Genomic DNA, 19,406 nt, shown 5'->3' on the forward strand with positions numbered 1-19,406 from the left:
GTAAAAAGTAAAAAATGTAACAAAGTTGAAAATGTGAAAAATTGGTGAAAAAATATGAGTGATGACTGTTGGGTGTACACTCAGGTGGAAAAATGTCCCCTGAGAGAGTCTAAGAAATCTTTTGAATCTCCCCTTGAAAGTAATCTGTGATATAAGTTAATGTGATAGTCCCAAAATTATATGTTCTATAACATATCCAAAACAGATCCAAGAAGTGATGTGGTTGGATTTCCTAAGTGATGGTCTTTTTTCAGTGCTTTAAAGTTGTCATCATAAACCTAAAAGTAATACAAAAACGGACATAGTGCAATACAGCTACTATTGAGACAGAATATAAGTGTTCTACTCACCAAATCTAATCCTGAGCCGTATTACCAGTATAGCCAACGCGTTTCAGTTCACAGGGAACCTTTCTCAAGACTGTTGACGGCTTGTATGTGTTTACATCTTAAATGTATTTTGTTATCCAATAGAATTGCTTCAAATTGGCGCCTAAAATTCGCGCCAAAATGTTGCGCTAGTTTTATATTATTTTTATCCCTTTCTTAGTGTTCTATTGGTATTTTGAAAGCTTTAGTTTTTTAAAAACTTGTTAGTTTACTTTTTGAAATCTTTTTGATTATGTAAGTCCCGTATCGCTTGTGGAAGTCCGGATGTTTACCTCGGATGTTAGTGTTAACCGGAAGTGACATGTTAGCGTGTGTGCGTCACTTCCGGAATGACGCACATACGCTAACATGTCACTTCCGGTTAACACTAACATCCGAGGTAAACATCCGGACTTCCACAAGCGATACGGGACTTACATAATCAAAAAGATTTCAAAAAGTAAACTAACAAGTTTTTAAAAAACGAAAGCTTTCCAAATACCAATAGAACACTAAGGCCTAGATTTGGAGTTCGGCGGTAAAAGGGCTGTTAACGCTTTGCGGGTTTTTTTCTGGCCGCACCATAAATTTAACTCTGGTATCGAGAGTTCAAACAAATGCTGCGTTAGGCTCCAAAAAAGGAGCGTAGAGCATATTTACCGCAAATGCAAATCTCGATACCAGAGTTGCTTACGGACGCGGCCGGCATCAAAAACGTGCTCGTGCACGATTCTCCCATAGGAAACAATGGGGCAGTTTGAGCTGAAAAAAAACCTAACACCTGCAAAAAAGCAGCGTTCAGCTCTTAACGCAGCCCCATTGTTTCCTATGGGGAAACACTTCCTACGTCTGCACCTAACACTCTAACATGTACCCCGAGTCTAAACACCCCTAACCTTACACTTATTAACCCCTAATCTGCCGCCCCCGCTATCGCTGACCCCTGCATTACACTTTTAACCCCTAATCTGCCGCTCCGTAAACCGCCGCCACCTACGTTATCCCTATGTACCCCTAATCTGCTGCCCTAACATCGCCGACCCCTATGTTATATTTATTAACCCCTAATCTGCCCCCCACAACGTCGCCGACACCTGCCTACACTTATTAACCCCTAATCTGCCGAGCGGACCTGAGCGCTACTATAATAAAGTTATTAACCCCTAATCCGCCTCACTAACCCTATCATAAATAGTATTAACCCCTAATCTGCCCTCCCTAACATCGCCGACACCTACCTTCAATTATTAACCCCTAATCTGCCGACCGGAGCTCACCGCTATTCTAATAAATGTATTAACCCCTAAAGCTAAGTCTAACCCTAACACTAACACCCCCCTAAGTTAAATATAATTTTTATCTAACGAAATAAATTAACTCTTATTAAATAAATGATTCCTATTTAAAGCTAAATACTTACCTGTAAAATAAATCCTAATATAGCTACAATATAAATTATAATTATATTATAGCTATTTTAGGATTAATATTTATTTTACAGGCAACTTTGTAATTATTTTAACCAGGTACAATAGCTATTAAATAGTTAAGAACTATTTAATAGTTACCTAGTTAAAATAATAACAAATTTACCTGTAAAATAAATCCTAACCTAAGATATAATTAAACCTAACACTACCCTATCAATAAAATAATTAAATAAACTACCTACAATTACCTACAATTAACCTAACACTACACTATCAATAAATTAATTAAACACAATTGCTACAAATAAATACAATTAAATAAACTATCTAAAGTACAAAAAATAAAAAAGAACTAAGTTACAGAAAATAATAAAATATTTACAAACATAAGAAAAATATTACAACAATTTTAAACTAATTACACCTACTCTAAGCCCCCTAATAAAATAACAAAGCCCCCCAAAATAAAAAATTCCCTACCCTATTCTAAAATACAAATATTACAAGCTCTTTTACCTTACCAGCCCTGAACAGGGCCCTTTGCGGGGCATGCCCCAAGAATTTCAGCTCTTTTGCCTGTAAAAAAAAACATACAATACCCCCCCCCAACATTACAACCCACCACCCACATACCCCTAATCTAACCCAAACCCCCCTTAAATAAACCTAACACTAATCCCCTGAAGATCTTCCTACCTTGTCTTCACCATACCAGGTTCACCGATCCGTCCTGGCTCCAAGATCTTCATCCAACCCAAGCGGGGGTTGGCGATCCATAATCCGGTGCTCCAAAGTCTTCCTCCTATCCGGCAAGAAGAGGACATCCGGACCGGCAAACATCTTCTCCAAGCGGCATCTTCTATCTTCTTCCATCCGATGACGACCGGCTCCATCTTGAAGACCTCCAGCGCGGATCCATCCTCTTCTTCCGACGACTAGACGACGAATGACGGTTCCTTTAAGGGACGTCATCCAAGATGGCGTCCCTCGAATTCCGATTGGCTGATAGGATTCTATCAGCCAATCGGAATTAAGGTAGGAATTTTCTGATTGGCTGATGGAATCAGCCAATCAGAATATAGTTCAATCCGATTGGCTGATCCAATCAGCCAATCAGATTGAGCTCGCATTCTATTGGCTGTTCCGATCAGCCAATAGAATGCGAGCTCAATCTGATTGGCTGATTGGATCAGCCAATCGGATTGAACTATATTCTGATTGGCTGATTCCATCAGCCAATCAGAAAATTCCTACCTTAATTCCGATTGGCTGATAGAATCCTATCAGCCAATCGGAATTCGAGGGACGCCATCTTGGATGACGTCCCTTAAAGGAACCGTCATTCGTCGTCTAGTCGTCGGAAGAAGAGGATGGATCCGCGCTGGAGGTCTTCAAGATGGAGCCGGTCGTCATCGGATGGAAGAAGATAGAAGATGCCGCTTGGAGAAGATGTTTGCCGGTCCGGATGTCCTCTTCTTGCCGGATAGGAGGAAGACTTTGGAGCACCGGATTATGGATCGCCAACCCCCGCTTGGGTTGGATGAAGATCTTGGAGCCAGGACGGATCGGTGAACCTGGTATGGTGAAGACAAGGTAGGAAGATCTTCAGGGGATTAGTGTTAGGTTTATTTAAGGGGGGTTTGGGTTAGATTAGGGGTATGTGGGTGGTGGGTTGTAATGTTGGGGGGGGGGTATTGTATGTTTTTTTTTACAGGCAAAAGAGCTGAAATTCTTGGGGCATGCCCCGCAAAGGGCCCTGTTCAGGGCTGGTAAGGTAAAAGAGCTTGTAATATTTGTATTTTAGAATAGGGTAGGGAATTTTTTATTTTGGGGGGCTTTGTTATTTTATTAGGGGGCTTAGAGTAGGTGTAATTAGTTTAAAATTGTTGTAATATTTTTCTTATGTTTGTAAATATTTTATTATTTTCTGTAACTTAGTTCTTTTTTATTTTTTGTACTTTAGATAGTTTATTTAATTGTATTTATTTGTAGCAATTGTGTTTAATTAATTTATTGATAGTGTAGTGTTAGGTTAATTGTAGGTAATTGTAGGTAGTTTATTTAATTATTTTATTGATAGGGTAGTGTTAGGTTTAATTATATCTTAGGTTAGGATTTATTTTACAGGTAAATTTGTTATTATTTTAACTAGGTAACTATTAAATAGTTCTTAACTATTTAATAGCTATTGTACCTGGTTAAAATAATTACAAAGTTGCCTGTAAAATAAATATTAATCCTAAAATAGCTATAATATAATTATAATTTATATTGTAGCTATATTAGGATGTATTTTACAGGTAAGTATTTAGCTTTAAATAGGAATTATTTATTTAATAAGAGTTAATTTATTTCGTTAGATAAAAATTATATTTAACTTAGGGGGGTGTTAGTGTTAGGGTTAGACTTAGCTTTAGGGGTTAATACATTTATTAGAATAGCGGTGAGCTCCGGTCGGCAGATTAGGGGTTAATAATTGAAGGTAGGTGTCGGCGATGTTAGGGAGGGCAGATTAGGGGTTAATACTATTTATGATAGGGTTAGTGAGGCGGATTAGGGGTTAATAACTTTATTATAGTAGCGCTCAGGTCCGCTCGGCAGATTAGGGGTTAATAAGTGTAGGTAGGTGTCGGCGACGTTGAGGGGGGCAGATTAGGGGTTAATAAATATAACATAGGGGTCGGCGATGTTAGGGGTAGCAGATTAGGGGTACATAGGGATAACGTAGGTGGCGGCGATTTGCGGTCGGAAGATTAGGGGTTAATTATTTTAAGTAGCTTGCGGCGACGTTGTGGGGGGCAAGTTAGGGGTTAATAGATATAATACAGGGGTCGGCGGTGTTAGGGGCAGCAGATTAGGGGTACATAAGTATAACGTAGGTGGCGGTCGGCAGATTAGGGGTTAAAAATTTTAATCGAGTAGCGGCGATGTGGGGGGACCTCGGTTTAGGGGTACATAGGTAGTTTATGGGTGTTAGTGTACTTTAGGGTACAGTAGTTAAGAGCTTTATAAACCGGCGTTAGCCAGAAAGCTCTTAACTCCTGCTATTTTCAGGCGGCTGGAATCTTGTCGTTAGAGCTCTAACGCTCACTGCAGAAACGACTCTAAATACCGGCGTTAGGAAGATCCCATTGAAAAGATAGGCTACGCAAATGGCGTAGGGGGATCTGCGGTATGGAAAAGTCGCGGCTGAAAAGTGAGCGTTAGACCCTTTAATCACTGACTCCAAATACCAGCGGGCGGCCAAAACCAGCGTTAGGAGCCTCTAACGCTGGTTTTGACGGCTACCGCCGAACTCTAAATCTAGGCCTAAGAAAGGGATAAAAATAATATAAAACTAGCGCAACATTTTGGCACGAATTTTAGGCGCCAATTTGAAGCAATTCTATTGGATAACAAAATACATTTAAGATGTAAACACATACAAGCCGTCACCAGTCTTGAGAAAGGTTCCCTGTGAACTGAAACGCGTTGGCTATACTGGTAATACGGCTTAGGATATAGAACACTTATATTCTGTCTCAATAGTAGCTGTATTGCACTATGTCCGTTTTTGTATTACTTTTAGGTTTATGATGACAACTTTAAAGCACTGAAAAAAGACCATCACTTAGGAAATCCAACCACATCACTTCTTGGATCTGTTTTGGATATGTTATAGAACATATAATTTTGGGATTATCACATTAACTTATATCACAGATTACTTTCAAGGAGAGATTCAAAAGATTTCTTAGACTCTCTCAGGGGACATTTTTCCACCTGGGTGTACACCCAACAGTCATCACTCATATTTTTTCACCAATTTTTCACATTTTCAACTTTGTTACATTTTTTACTTTTTACCTTAATTTTTTTTTTACTTTTTCTTTTTTTCACATTTTTTAAGGATACACTTGTGATATCACACAGTTTTGGCTCAAATTTTGAATACACATTTTTTCTACATCATTTGGATTATTTTTTCACCTATTAGACACTTTACTAATTTTTATACCCACAAAATTTTGGACACCATTTTGGAATAACGCTTTTACCCTGTTGGAATCATATGGATTATTTTACCACTATCACTATATAAATCTGGACTTTTTATCATTTGCACAGTTCATAGGACTATATAATTCCATTTGTGCTGAACACTATAGAGTTTTTTCCTATAGTCTTTTATTTAGCAATATTTGTATATGCTCAGATCATAGACACCCAGATTGCACATTTTTTATATACTACACATATATATTCCATTGTATGTTAGGATCCTAACTAATTGTCATAACTTAAATATTGTCTAACTTAAATATTGTCTAATTCATTTTATTTCAATTTATTTTATTCTATTTTTATTTATGTTACATTAAACTTCACATTTTATTATCAAAAGCACTGATTGATTTCAGACTGTTTTTAGACTGATTTTAATAATTATTATCTCTATACGTATACACATCCAATCGTGGACACCATCTTAAGCTGCCAACCCCTACTCCAAGGTGTTGCAGCGCTGTACCCTCTGGCTTCTTACTCTATATCACTATTTGGAATCTGGTTGGGAGATTCCGCATTTTAGGTACAGCCTGTATGGTTAAGTTCAGTGGCGCTGCAAGATATATATTTGACTAACTAAGTTTAATTTTGACTTTACTGTCCCTTTAACACTTATATCTCACAAGCAAGTAGGTCTGCTTTAGGGTGTTTATTTTTTATAAAGATCTGTGAGAAGTTAAAAAGGTGGAATATTGTTTTGTCTCAGTAAATGTATTTATCTTCATGTATCATATTCTTCCAGGTCTAGAAGCATCATTGCAAACCTCCATTCATCAAATGTTGGGGGGGGGGGTCCTGCCTGCTGCCACCTCAGAACTATAACCAACTTTGCACTATTAAGGCATATAATTATTAGTTGTGGACATATCTTTCAAACCCCCTTGTGAAATTGTTCAAAAGGGCTGCTGCTGTTAAATGTGTTTTCCAGTATTTTTTCCCCAAAGTTGATGAATGCTTCACAGAAAAGGGCGTGCTAATGTTATCTCAGGATGCGATGAGCAAAATCACTATAAATATTAATATTTCCTTCCATAAAGCAGGGAAAGTCCACAACTTCATTCCTTACTGTTGGGAAATACAACATCTGGCCACCAGGAGGAGGCAAAAACACCCCAGCCAAAGACTTAAATATCCCTCCCACTTCCTCTATCCTCCAGTCATTCTTTGCCTTTCGTCACTATAGGAGGTGGCAGAGAAGTATCAGAAGATTTGGATAGTCCTGTAATGGGTGTGTTCCCTTCAAGAAAGGACTGGAGTTTTAAGTAATCATATCAACCTCTCAGTGAGAGTATTGATGAAAGTTAGAGTCTGGAGATGCAGGAAAAGTTTTTCTGCGAACCCATCCAGACTGTCGCCTAACAGCTCCTGAGCAATCACTGTTGATGAGTTTCAATGCTTGCTGTTACACACTCAAGTCTATGTCAGAGCGTCACTGCAAGACTGTCACACTTGAGAGGCTGTGCCTGTTCCACAGCATGGATCCTGGAGGGTAAGACCATTTTTATATATACACTTTCCCTATACAGGGTCACAGTGTGGCTCCTTTATGCCTCGATAGCATCAAGGGTTAATATCTCCTTCAGGGAGATTATTTGAACAGCTAGGGGTTATTTATAACTGCTTTCATGTGAGAGTTTTTGGGCTCATAGACTGTGTGCTTTTGGCTTAGAACAAACAGGTTTCACTGTTTTTTTAGTGTTGCACAGCTCATAATAGCTTAGCGCCTTTTTCATAGCAGGGGAAGACCTGTCCTACGCACCACGTGACTGGGTGCGGTCTTTTCATTTTCCTACGATCCTGTTGCGGACATCACTCCTAAGAGAGCGTTTTCACTGTTAGCTGTCTGGGTCTAGGAGATGGTGAGTGCCCCAGCCATTGGGATTATAAAGGTGCCTTTTTTTTATAAAAACGTTATTTTTTGTCTGTCCTTCTGTGGATATATCTTAGCTATGGAGGACTCTGATACTACATTTGAAGGATCCGCTCCTTCTGTACTGATTAATAATTCCTGTTTATATTGTGAGGAGGCCGTGGCTTGCCTGCCTGCTCAATTTTGTTCCATTTGCCTAAGCACTGTTCTAAAGTCTAAGAAATAGTCCCTCAGAGCCATCTACCTCTATGTCCCGAGAGATTACTACCTGTTCTACACTACCCGCTCCACATGCAGTTCCCCGCGGCTCAACTAATCCTCCATCTGGAGGCGGCTTTTTTCCTGCGGACTTTACCGTGCAGTTACACTTGGCGGTGTCTGCGGCCCTGAGTGCCTTACCTGCCTCTAGCAAATTTAAGAAAAAGGTTAAACATAGTTTTCCTGGCCTAGAGTCATATAAATATTTGTCGGATTTAGCTACTATGTCCCAGCTATCCGAGGATGAGTTAACCTCTGTAGCTTCAGAGGGTGAACTTTCTGAGTCGGAAACTTCAGTTTCTAAACCTCCTTCAGTGGAGGAACCCTTCTTCAGATTTAAAATTGAACATCTGCGGAGGTTTTTAAAGGAGATTTTGTCTACGCTAGAGGTTCCAGAGGCTAAACTGACGGAGGAACCTAAGACCCCTAAATTAGACATGGTTTATGAAGACAAGAAGGTCCCTCTGACTTTTCCTGTGCCAGTTAAAATGGCGTAAATTATTAGTAACGAATGGGAAATAATTGGAACTTCTTTTTCCCCCTCGTCTACCTTTAAAAAAATTATTCCCTCTCCCTGACTCTCAATTGGAATTGTGGGGCGCCATCCCTAAGGTGGATGGCCCTATTTCTATGCTTCCTAAGCGTACTACTATTCCCCTGGAGGATAATTCTTCTTTTAGAGAGCCTATGGATAACAAAATGGAAACCTTTCTGAGAAAGATGTTTCAACATCCGGGGGGGTTCAACCTGCGGCAGCTGTAGCCGCGGTTTCTAGAGCAGCTACCTACTGGTGCAAAACTCTGTCTGAGCTCATAGAGGTGGAAAATCCCCTCGAGGATATACAGGAGAGAATTAAAGCTCCGAGTATTTCTAACTCCTTCATCTGTGACAAGAATATGCAGATTATTTGCCTAAATGCAAAGGCTTCTGGTTTTGCGGTTCTAGCCCACCAGACTCTCTGGTTGAAGTCTTGGTCTGCAAATATTATTTCTAAATCCAGACTTCTTTCTCTTCCCTTTAAGGGGAAGCTTTTTTTTGGTCCAGGGCTGGACTCCATTATTTCTATGGTTACCGGAGGGAAAGGTGCCTTCCTACCGCAGGATAAGAAGAATAGACCTAAGGGATGGCAATTTTCATTCCTTTCGTTCTGACAAATCACAATGACAGCAATCCTCATCCAAGTGCGAGCAGCCCAAGAGTACTTGGAAGCCAGCTCAGTCCTGGAATAAGTCCAAACAGACAAAGAAGCCTGCTAAAAACAAATCGGCATGAGGGGGCGGCCCCAGATCTGGGATCGGATCAAGTAGGGGGCAGACTCTATCTTTTTGCAGACGCTTCGTTCCAGGATGTACAGGATCCTTGGGTCCTGGAGGTTATATCTCAGGGATACCGGATAGGATTCAAATCTCATACACCCAGGGGCAGATTCCTACTCTCCAGACTGTCTACAAGACCAGAAAAGAGGACTGCCTTTTTAGGTTGCGTACGGAATCTCTCCTCTCTAGGAGTAATTGTCCCGGTACCTACAGCAGAAAGAGGTTTGGGGTTTTATTCAAACCTTTTCGTGGTTCCAAAAAAGGAGGGAACTTTTCTTCCAATTCTGGACTTAAAGTGCCTAAACAAGTTTCTGAGTGTTCCCTCTTTCAAGATGGAGACAATACGGTCAATTCAAAGTTTATGACCACCATAGACCTGAAGGATGCATACCTTCACATTCCGATACACAGGGAATATTATCAGTTCCTGAGGTTTGCTTTTCTGGACCAGCACTCCCATAGCACTTCCGTTTGGCATAGCTACTGCTCCAAGGATATTTACGAAGATTCTGGGGGCTCTTCTATCCATTGCCAGAACACAAGGTATTGCAGTAGCTCCTTACCTGGATGAAATCTTGGTACGGGCACTGTTTTTTTCGTCTAGTGGGAGAACACTCGGAATCCCTTCTCAGTCTTATTTGATCACATGGATGGAAGATAAACTTGGAAAAGAGTTCTCTTACTCCAAATACGCTTAGTCTTAGCCAAGAAGGGTTTTCTGAGAGTGTTATTGACACTCTGATTCAAGCTTGTAAGCCAGTTACTTATCGTATCTACCATAAAGTGTGGAGGACATACTTGTACTGGTGTGAGGAGCGTGGCTTTTCCTTGAAGTCCCGCTTGAAGGATACATCCAACCTGAGAAGTCCTCATCCAGGTGGAAAGAAGTCTTCATCTGGGCAGCCTCTTCCATCTTCATCCAGCCAGAGAAGTCCTCATCCAGATGGCAAGAAGTCTTCATCCAGACCGCATCTTTTATCTTCATCCATCCGGCATGGAGCGGGTCCATCCTGAAGACATCTGGCGCGGAGCATCCTCTTCATACGGTGCCGCTGTAAACTGGAACGTCAATGCAAGTGACGCCATCTAAGATGGTGTCCCTTGCGTTCCTATTGGCTGAAAGATTTCAATCAGCCAATAAGATTAGAGCTGCTAAAATCCTATTTGCCATTCAAATCAGCCAATAGGATTGAGCTCTCATCCTATTGGCTGTTCCAATCAGTCAATAGAATGATAGCTCAAATCCTATTGGCTGATTGGAACAGCCAAAAGAATGAGAGCTGCTCAAATCCTATTGGCTGATTGAAATATTTCACCCAATAGGAATGCAAGGGACGCCATCTTGGATGGCATCACTTGCATTGAAGTTCCAGTTTACGGCGGCGACCGTATGAAGAGGATGCTCTGTGCCGGATGTCTTCAGGGTGGACCCACTCCGCGCCGGATGGATGAAGATAGAAGATGCCGTCTGGATGAAGACTTCTTGCTGCCTGGATGAGGACCTCTTCGGCTGGATGAAGACGGAAGAGGCCGCCTGGATGAAGATTTCTTGCCGTCTGGATGAGGACTTCTTCGGCTGGATGGATCCTTCAAGCGGGACTTCAAGAACTGTGGATCGTCGGGGTTAGTGTTAGGTTTTTTAAGGTTATTTTGGGTGGGTTTTATTTTTAGATTAGCGTCTGGGCATGTAAAAGAGCTAAATGCCCTTTTAAGTGCAATGCCCATACAAATGCCCTTTTCAGGGGAATGGGGAGCTTAGGTTATTTTAAATAGTTTTTTATTTGGGGTGGTTGGTTGGTTGGGTGGTGAGTTTAACTCTTGTGAGAGTGTTTGTATTTTTTTGCAATGTAAAAGAGCGGTTATCTTTGGGACAATGCCCCACAAAAGGCCCTTTTAAGGGCCATTGGTAGTTTATTGTAGGCTAGGGTTTTTTTTTATTTTGGGGGGCTATTAGATTAGGTGTAATTCTTTTTTATTTTTCATAATTTAGTGGGTTTTTTTTGTAACTTAGTGTTTGTTTGTTTTCTGTAATTTAGTACTTTTAATAATGTTTAATTGTATATGTAAATAATTTGAGTAGGGTTAGGTTTCTTTAATATGTAATTTAGTTTATTTAATTGGTAGTTTAATTTAATTATAGTATAATAGTTAAGGTAGGTTAATAGTTTAAAATAGTTTATTTTAATTCTACAGGTAAGTTTTAATTTATATTAAGATAGGGATGTTGTAATTTTAATTTAAAGTTAGGGCATTGTTAGGTTTAGGGGTTAATAGCTTAATTTCGTTTTTGGCGATGTGGGGGGCTGACGGTTTAGGGGTTAATAGGTTTAGTTAGTGGTGGTGATGTGGGAGGCCGGAGGTTTAGGGGTTAATACATTTATTTAGTGGCAGCGGTGTCGGGGAGCAGCGGAATAGGGGTTAATACATTTTATTTAGGTTGTGGCAATGTCAGGGCGGCAGATTAGGGGGGTTTGGACTCTGGGTTTACGTTAGGTGTAAACATTACTTGTTTTCTACCATAGAAATTAATGGGTTATATTTCTTTGTCTTGCAGCATCGAACATAAGCTTTTGCTGCTTTCAGACTCCCATTGATTTCTATGGCCTCCAGGGTGGCGGATTGAAAACCAGGTACGCTGGGTCGGAAAAGACGCAATCGTACCTGTTAAAAGTTTGATAACTGGGAAAAAGTGTCAGATAGAGCAAAATGTGTATTCAGAACATCTGTAATGATGTAAGCATCAATCTGCATCGGATTGATATCGCCGGTTTGTATGTTACGTCACAAATTTCAACATTTGCCAGTCTGTAGGCTTTGATAACTAGGTCGGATCAATCTTGCAACAATTACGATGAGGAATTCCGGCGTATTTGCGGTTGACACTTTGATAGATAGGCCTCGTAGTGGGTGTGTAAGTGAATAGCAGTTTATCATGTCTATCATGAGCATTAAAGGGACAGTTTACTAAAAAATGCTCTCCCCTTATATATTCCCAATGATCCACTTTACCTGCTGGAGTGTATTAAATTGATTACAAGTATTTCCATTACCCTTATATAAACATTTGAAATAGTTTATTTAGTCTTTGGTATCTACACCCATCCTGAAAGTTTTTGGCCTCAAGGCCAAGCTGTGTTAACACAGCCAGTAGAAGAAATTACACTTCCAGTGGGTTATAGAAGAGATAAGGTAATACAATGTTAATTTTCCATTGTTCTCTCCAAGTATTGGTGATTGGTTTATGGACAGATATAAGATAAGGAAGCAGGTATATGTACACAATGTAATAAAGTAATGAGTTCTGATTATACCTACAAGATCAACCCATTTTATTAGGTTGTGGCTTCAAAACACAAAATCGGCTAATTCATATACACAAAAAAGCCTTAAAAAAGCAAATCTCATACATTTTATACTCTTCAGCTGGTAAAAAAAAAGTAATTGGAAACACATTAAGGGAAAAATAATTTTATAGTATACTGTCCGTTTAAGGGCTGTCTTTTGTCCCATGACTACAGATTGTAGAAGATCAAAAGTGTGGTGTAACTCACATAAACCTCTACTAAAGGTTATCATGTCCAAAAACTATTAATGCAGTTAATGAGGGGTTTATGAAGATGTGATAGAAGTAGAGGAAATCTCTAATAGTTGGTCTGGCTTTCAAATTCATTGTCTAAGCTTGAAGGGATCCAAAGGTTTTTGTGTGCTTATGGTGTTTCCACAAGACTTTGATCCATTGTCAGTGTTGCAGTCTTTGCGCTTTTTCAGCTTAGCAGTTGGATGTTAAGCTCTTTATCAAAGCCTTTTCAGTCACCTGGAACATTGTAGAGTGTTTTGTGTCTTTTGCTTGAGGCCAGAAGATTGAAACGGAAGCTCAGTGATAGAGGTCTCTAAGGTGTTTGGTGAGATATGAAACTTCTCTCCGTCTTTCCATATTATAAAGGCATAGCCCTGTGAAGTTTTGTAATTTAGCATTCTCAGACAAAATAATTTTTTTTGTCTGGATCACAACAAAATTCTTTCCTTTACTTTGTAATCCTGAGACTTCATTATAACATTACTCAGTGAGTCAGAAAGTCTTGGATTGAGGGCCCTATGTGCTCTGTCTAGTTCAGGGGTCAGCAACCTTCGGCTCCCAGATGTTTTGGAACTACATTTCCCACGATGCTGAGACACTCTTTAGGCTATCTGAGCATCGTGGGAAATGTAGTTCCAAAACATCTGGGAGCCGAAGGTTGCTGACCCCTGGTCTAGTTGAATGTTCACTTGGCTATCAGTGGCATGTGCAAATAGACTTTGCACATATGAAAATAAATCTCTCACTGAGACTAATTCAAAGACGCCTCTGATCCTTAGGTTGCTGCCTCCTGCTTCTGTTCTCTAAGCCCTCAAGTTGGTCCTGCAATTTTTGTTAAAACATTTTTTGCAGGAGACTTGCATGGAAAGCTTGTCAGTCTCAGGCAGTTACTTCAAATGTTTCATCCAGTGACATCTTTTATAATTATGGTTCAGCCATTTTTAATTGCTCTGTTTGCTTTAGCATTAGGGTTTTAAACTTCTCTTTAGTTGGAAGTGCTAGTAAATCCACTTTAGTAATAGGGACTTGGTTAAACACAAGTCTTCTGTTAGTCTCTATGGTGCTTTGTGTAGTTAGGCAGAACTAACTTCTACTCTCTTTATCCAGCTGGAGTTATAATCTTTATAGGAATGAGTGTATTCTTCGAGTAGGGGATTTGTCCTCTTTTGTCAATTTTCTGGAGGCCATCATGTGATAAACTATGATGGGCAGTTTAATATAAGAACTATAAACAAGTCACCTGCTATGTTGTCCAGTAGTGAAGGTTCCCACCTAGATAGTAGTAGCCCCAGCCACAGTCTTGAGATAGTAAGATGTATTGAAGGATGCTGTTACACAGGTTTGTATAAATAATGTTCAGGTTCTGGTGAGTTGATAAAGTAATGAGTGTTGCAGGCATTTATTTAGTTTTATGACGTTAATCCATGTCGCTGATTTTTTTTGTCAAATATGATGTATTAGTGCTTTACAGGAGAAATACAGCCATGTACGAAAAGTCTGTTGGAACCAGGTAAACAAAGATGCATTTGATTACTGACAGGCAGCCTGGATGTTTGCTGTGTATGGTTCTTGGTTGTTCAGTAATTTGCCCTTACATTGTGTGGTCCCAAATGTGTTAGTTGTCTCTTTGCTGTGGTTTCAGGATGAATGTTAAGAAAATACCATATTTTAAGAACTTTGCATGGGAGTATAGTGCAGAGCAAATGTTTAGGCAGCCATTTCACCTCTCAGCTGGCTCCGACCCCCTGGCTTTACTTATTTAATATATTTTTTTAATTATTTAAATTATTTTAATTTTTAAAAAGGGAATATTCAAGCCTTCAATTAAAACATAATAGATTAGATAGATCATTATACATATTCTGCAGCAAGATACATTAAGCTACATTAAACACTTATTAAACACTTATTTCAAAAAATAATAAGCCTACTGTGAAAACAGGAAAACGTTTATTGATGGAGAAGAGGCTGAAGCTTCCAGCCTTTATGAAGGAAGCTTGAATTACAGAAAAAGTAAGCAAAATAAAAGCTAAGCGTATAATGCTAAATTGTTTTCTATGTATAACTAATTTATGAGGGATTAGTTAAGCAATTTATATTTTACATTCTAGTGGGTCAAATGAACTATTCTACAGCAGACCAAATATCTGCATCCCCTTGTTTTATTAACTTCATAACAATTGCTATTATCGATTTAAAGATATGTTATTGCTTACTAATATCTTTGATGTCTGTGCTATGACAGGAAGATATGAACCTGACCGAAGAACGTAAAGCACCATTACGGCAGAAGGACCTGTCCAGGAAACATGAGATGGTCGTTCAGTATATTTCTGCAACTGCCAAATCTGTAAGTTACAATAAGACTGATTACAATAACATTAGAAATTCATTTACTTTTTGTTTTTATTTTTACCATGTTGAAGCCTTTGCCATTTCTGTTTACTCTCTGAGCGCGTACCTAATAAAGGCCTTTCATAATAATAAACTTTAAAGTGCTTTCAGCTGTGAATAAACGATTTCATTAGAATTTAGTCTGCATCTCCGAGCAGCTCAGTAATCTGAAACATGACACTTTCATTACTTGAAACCAATAAGATTTCCAGTTCCACAGCTTCAGGCTAATCCGTGGGATTATGTTGTAAAAATTCTACAGTTTATCAAACAAAGCAACAGGAATGTTGATGGTACCTTGGTAAATCAAAATGATAAGACTAATAACTACAACCTGTCAGTTAATATGAAATTTAAAGCAGCACTTCATTTATAAGATTCCCGTCCTGCGGCTAATAAGCATATTGGGATATAATTCTGTGTAAAATACATTAAGCTTCTTTGGTTTTTGAAATCTGAGACCTGTTCTTATTCTTGATGATGAGTACTGCCCACCTCTCACATTTCTTATCACTTTCTCACATTTCAGTTTTTGGATTAATGTTCATTAGAAATAGCTTATTCTTCAAAAAGACTTTAGCATCTGTAGAATATGAATATACTATATACAGCGTATATATAAATACATATGTGTGTGTGTATATATATATATATATATATACTCTATATATATATATAGCAGGTGCAGGTTAACCACTGCACATACCATATTGCTATAGAAATGAGCCAGTACAATTACTGAATAACAAATGGAAGCCAGAGAACAGATATAAAAGGTGGAATTCAACAATAGGGACTTTATAACAGCAAAGCTTGAAGCACTCTGCCCATTAGTTACATTTATATGAATGTTTTTTTTACCTTAATCAACACTGATTTTATAGTGCATTTGTGACTGGTGAGGGACAAAATAGCACTAGTAATAATGTAGTGTATTGTTGATGCAACAGGCTTAGAAATTCCACATCTATCAATTTTCATATAATTTTTTCCCCTTATTATATTTTTTTTCCCTCAGCTTTGTGTAGTTGCTTTTTTTGGAGTTATGTGTCATTCTATAAAGCGTCATCACTAAAGAGAGCAGAATCATTTACTGTTGGAAGTGGGTGATGTTCCTGATGCTGCAGAATGCTTCTGACTGTGTCATGTCTTGTGCTATTATAGGAAAACAAAGGTCCCAGCACAGTGCCATTCAGATACAATTATAGGCATTTTTACAGTATATGTGGATTTACAAAAAGCATTTACTTAAAAGCTACCACTACTTTATTGATATATTTTATTAATGTACTTGTAGCCTGTTGCAGATATGGAGGCAGGATATGTGCATGCACTTTTATCCCCTGTTTATCTCTAGGTCAGTGTATCTTAATTCTAGTCTTTAGGACCCCTAACAGGCCAGATTTTTATGATTTCTGAACTAGAGCACAGGTGAAATAATCATCTGATCAGTAACTATGGTTATTAACCTGATCTCACCCATCAGTTGAATATTTTACCTGTGCTCTAGTTCAGAAATCATGAAAACCTGGCCTGTTAGGGGTCCTGCAGACTGGAATTGAGAAACTGTTCTAGTTGCTGCCAGTGATATGTAGCATGAAATCAAAGGCACTTGCAGTATAACCAGGGGACACATTCATGCATGTCTTCCTGTCATTATTAGAAGCAAATTGCATGTATGTGTTCACTCTAGCAGTGATGACTTTTAGAGATGCTTTTGTGAAAAAAACAAAAATTCTTATAGTGCATAAAATTTGGGAGTGCAGAAAGTTAACTACAAAGCTGTTAAGGCTTCTCCATATTTTAGTCTTCTTGCAAATTGAGGACAGCTGCAGCTTTGAGGTTCGGGGATGCCTCAGTAATGCATCGGAGTGCATGGCAACACTAGTAACACCTTAAAACCCCCACTGGTGACCAAAACATATTCTGTCAGTCTACCCAACTCTAGGCACATGGCTTCTGCCCAAATGCCAGTATTTTTCTGCAGAGTTTTTAAGCACAAATCATGTACCTGTCTCCAAATGGCTCCTGGTGATTCTGCCAGGAGCCCCTGATGACATCGTTAGAGGCTCTGGGAGTCCCTGGGAGTTAAATTTTACATAGGACAAGTAAGTAAGACGTTAAATATTGAAGTACAAAGATATTTACATTTCTTTAATATATTTAAATATTCGGAGACAAATGATAAATAACCTGTGGGTAAATAAAATTATTAAATCAGAAATTCTTGTTTAACCAAGTCATATCACAATTGTGAATAATTAATTGATTGAATTTTTAGCATCCAAATAACCCTGGTTCTTAAAGAAGGTTGCAGGAGGCCTTGCAGCGATTCCATAGATATGATCCATTATACACAGGGCCGGATTGGGCAGCCGGGATACCGGGAAAAATCCCGGTGGGCCGCCGGCCGACAGCTCAGCTGGGCTGGTAGGCCTGGCCCTGGCTGCTGCTGCTGTCTGTGTATAAATATTTTTGCAATTGCAACTTTGCCAATGCTGAGTTTGCAATATAATTGCGGTCCTATTACACTGACTAACTCAGACACTCCCCACTAAAGCTGCAGCACTGAGACAGTGTAGTAATTTTTTTTTTTATTAAACTACTTTAAGTTACATAATATTTAACCCCCTAGGCGCTGGCCCGCTGCCTTTGCAAGTTAAACCGGCCGGCGCTGCGGCCGCTGGTACAAACAAATATTATCACCAATAAAGACCTGGGAATACAGCAGTTTTAATAAAATTGATTATAAGAAAAAATAGCCTGATTAATTAATTTAAAAACATGCACATTTAACATCAAACCCAGAGAATACCCAAATATTAAAAAAAAATTCAGTAGTATGAGAAACCATACTATCTATCTATCTATCTATCTATCTATCTACTGTGAACATTTTCTATAGATTTTTCTATAGATTTGTTTGTTAATGACTCATATTTTGTCATTTGATAGAATACAAATTATACAAAAGGAGATACTTAATACAGATTTATAAAGTATTATTCTACTTTTAAGTGAATGGATTATAGCAGCGCAGGGTTGCCTCTATTTTTTTTTTTTCTCAAAAGAAAGATAAGCCATTTCACAATTAGAAAATGTTTACAGGTCTTCAAGAAAGTTCTCAAATATCACCATATGCAGCTGCTTTAATCATTAAATAGATAAGAAAACATATAAGCAACTCTGTGTTTAAGCCCAAGAATAAGCAGACTTTAAGGCATCTCTCTCCAATCATCTGATGCACCAGCTTAAATAATAATAAAGTCCTAGGGTTTTAAGATGATTTGTTAATGTTTTGCATGAGGCAGCTCTGGGCTTACTGCAGTATCAGTGATTATGAAGCTTTGCTTTAAAGCTTTCAAGAATTCATTTGACTTTATTAAATGCCACATTTTGGATTATTCAATGCAAGACTGAAAATAAAATGACTGGAAACAAAATGAGATTTTTGGAAAACATTTCTCATCAAGGATCTTGAACGACAATAAACAGTGGGGTAACTCGCCTTTACATGTGTAGGTGAATACTGACTATTGACTAATACATCTTTAATTCAAACACTAAAATATACATATGTTGTGGCTAACTACCTCTATATGTTAAAGGGACATTAAACACCTTGAGGTTTGTATATAAAATGTTAAGCTATGCATAATGAAACATCTTTTCAATATATTTTCATTATTTATTTTACCCCCCTTTTATGTTATTTAACTCTGAAAATTGAGGAATTTCTAATTCCCAGAACTTAAACTGCACCCTGCTGTCTTTTCAAGGCTATCTATGCTACATATCTGTCTCTAATTGGCAGATAACAACTGCAAAACAATGCACTTTATACTAACTTTATACTTGGAGCTAGCCTTGTTGTCTGTAGACTAAAGCACAGATTGGTCTTCTCCTAAAGAGGCAAATGGTGGGTGGGGTTTGGCTTTTGAAAACTAATTTCATTAAAAATGTTAAGACTTGGCTTATGTTATTCAATATAGCAACACAACAGAAAGTTCTCAATTACAAGGTGTTTATTGTCCCTTTCAGTAACTTACAAAACCTTAGCAATTAATTAGAATTCATTATTGTTTCTTTATCACTAATCATTAAATAGATGTTACTGTGTCAGAGAACCCTGGCTTGGGTTAAGCC

General features: G+C 38.5%; 1 protein-coding gene across 1 annotated transcript in view; it reads left to right on the forward strand.

The window, feature by feature from the left end:
- The window catches only part of DIAPH2 (diaphanous related formin 2), a 2,325,141-nt gene that overhangs the window by 283,319 nt on the left and 2,022,416 nt on the right, over nt 1-19,406 (forward strand). Inside the window, 1 exon segment of the mRNA XM_053699395.1 lies at nt 15,112-15,216. Coding sequence (XP_053555370.1) covers nt 15,112-15,216 — 105 coding nt within the window.

Source organism: Bombina bombina, chromosome 1 (assembly GCF_027579735.1).
Source record: "Bombina bombina isolate aBomBom1 chromosome 1, aBomBom1.pri, whole genome shotgun sequence".
NCBI lineage: Eukaryota > Metazoa > Chordata > Amphibia > Anura > Bombinatoridae > Bombina > Bombina bombina.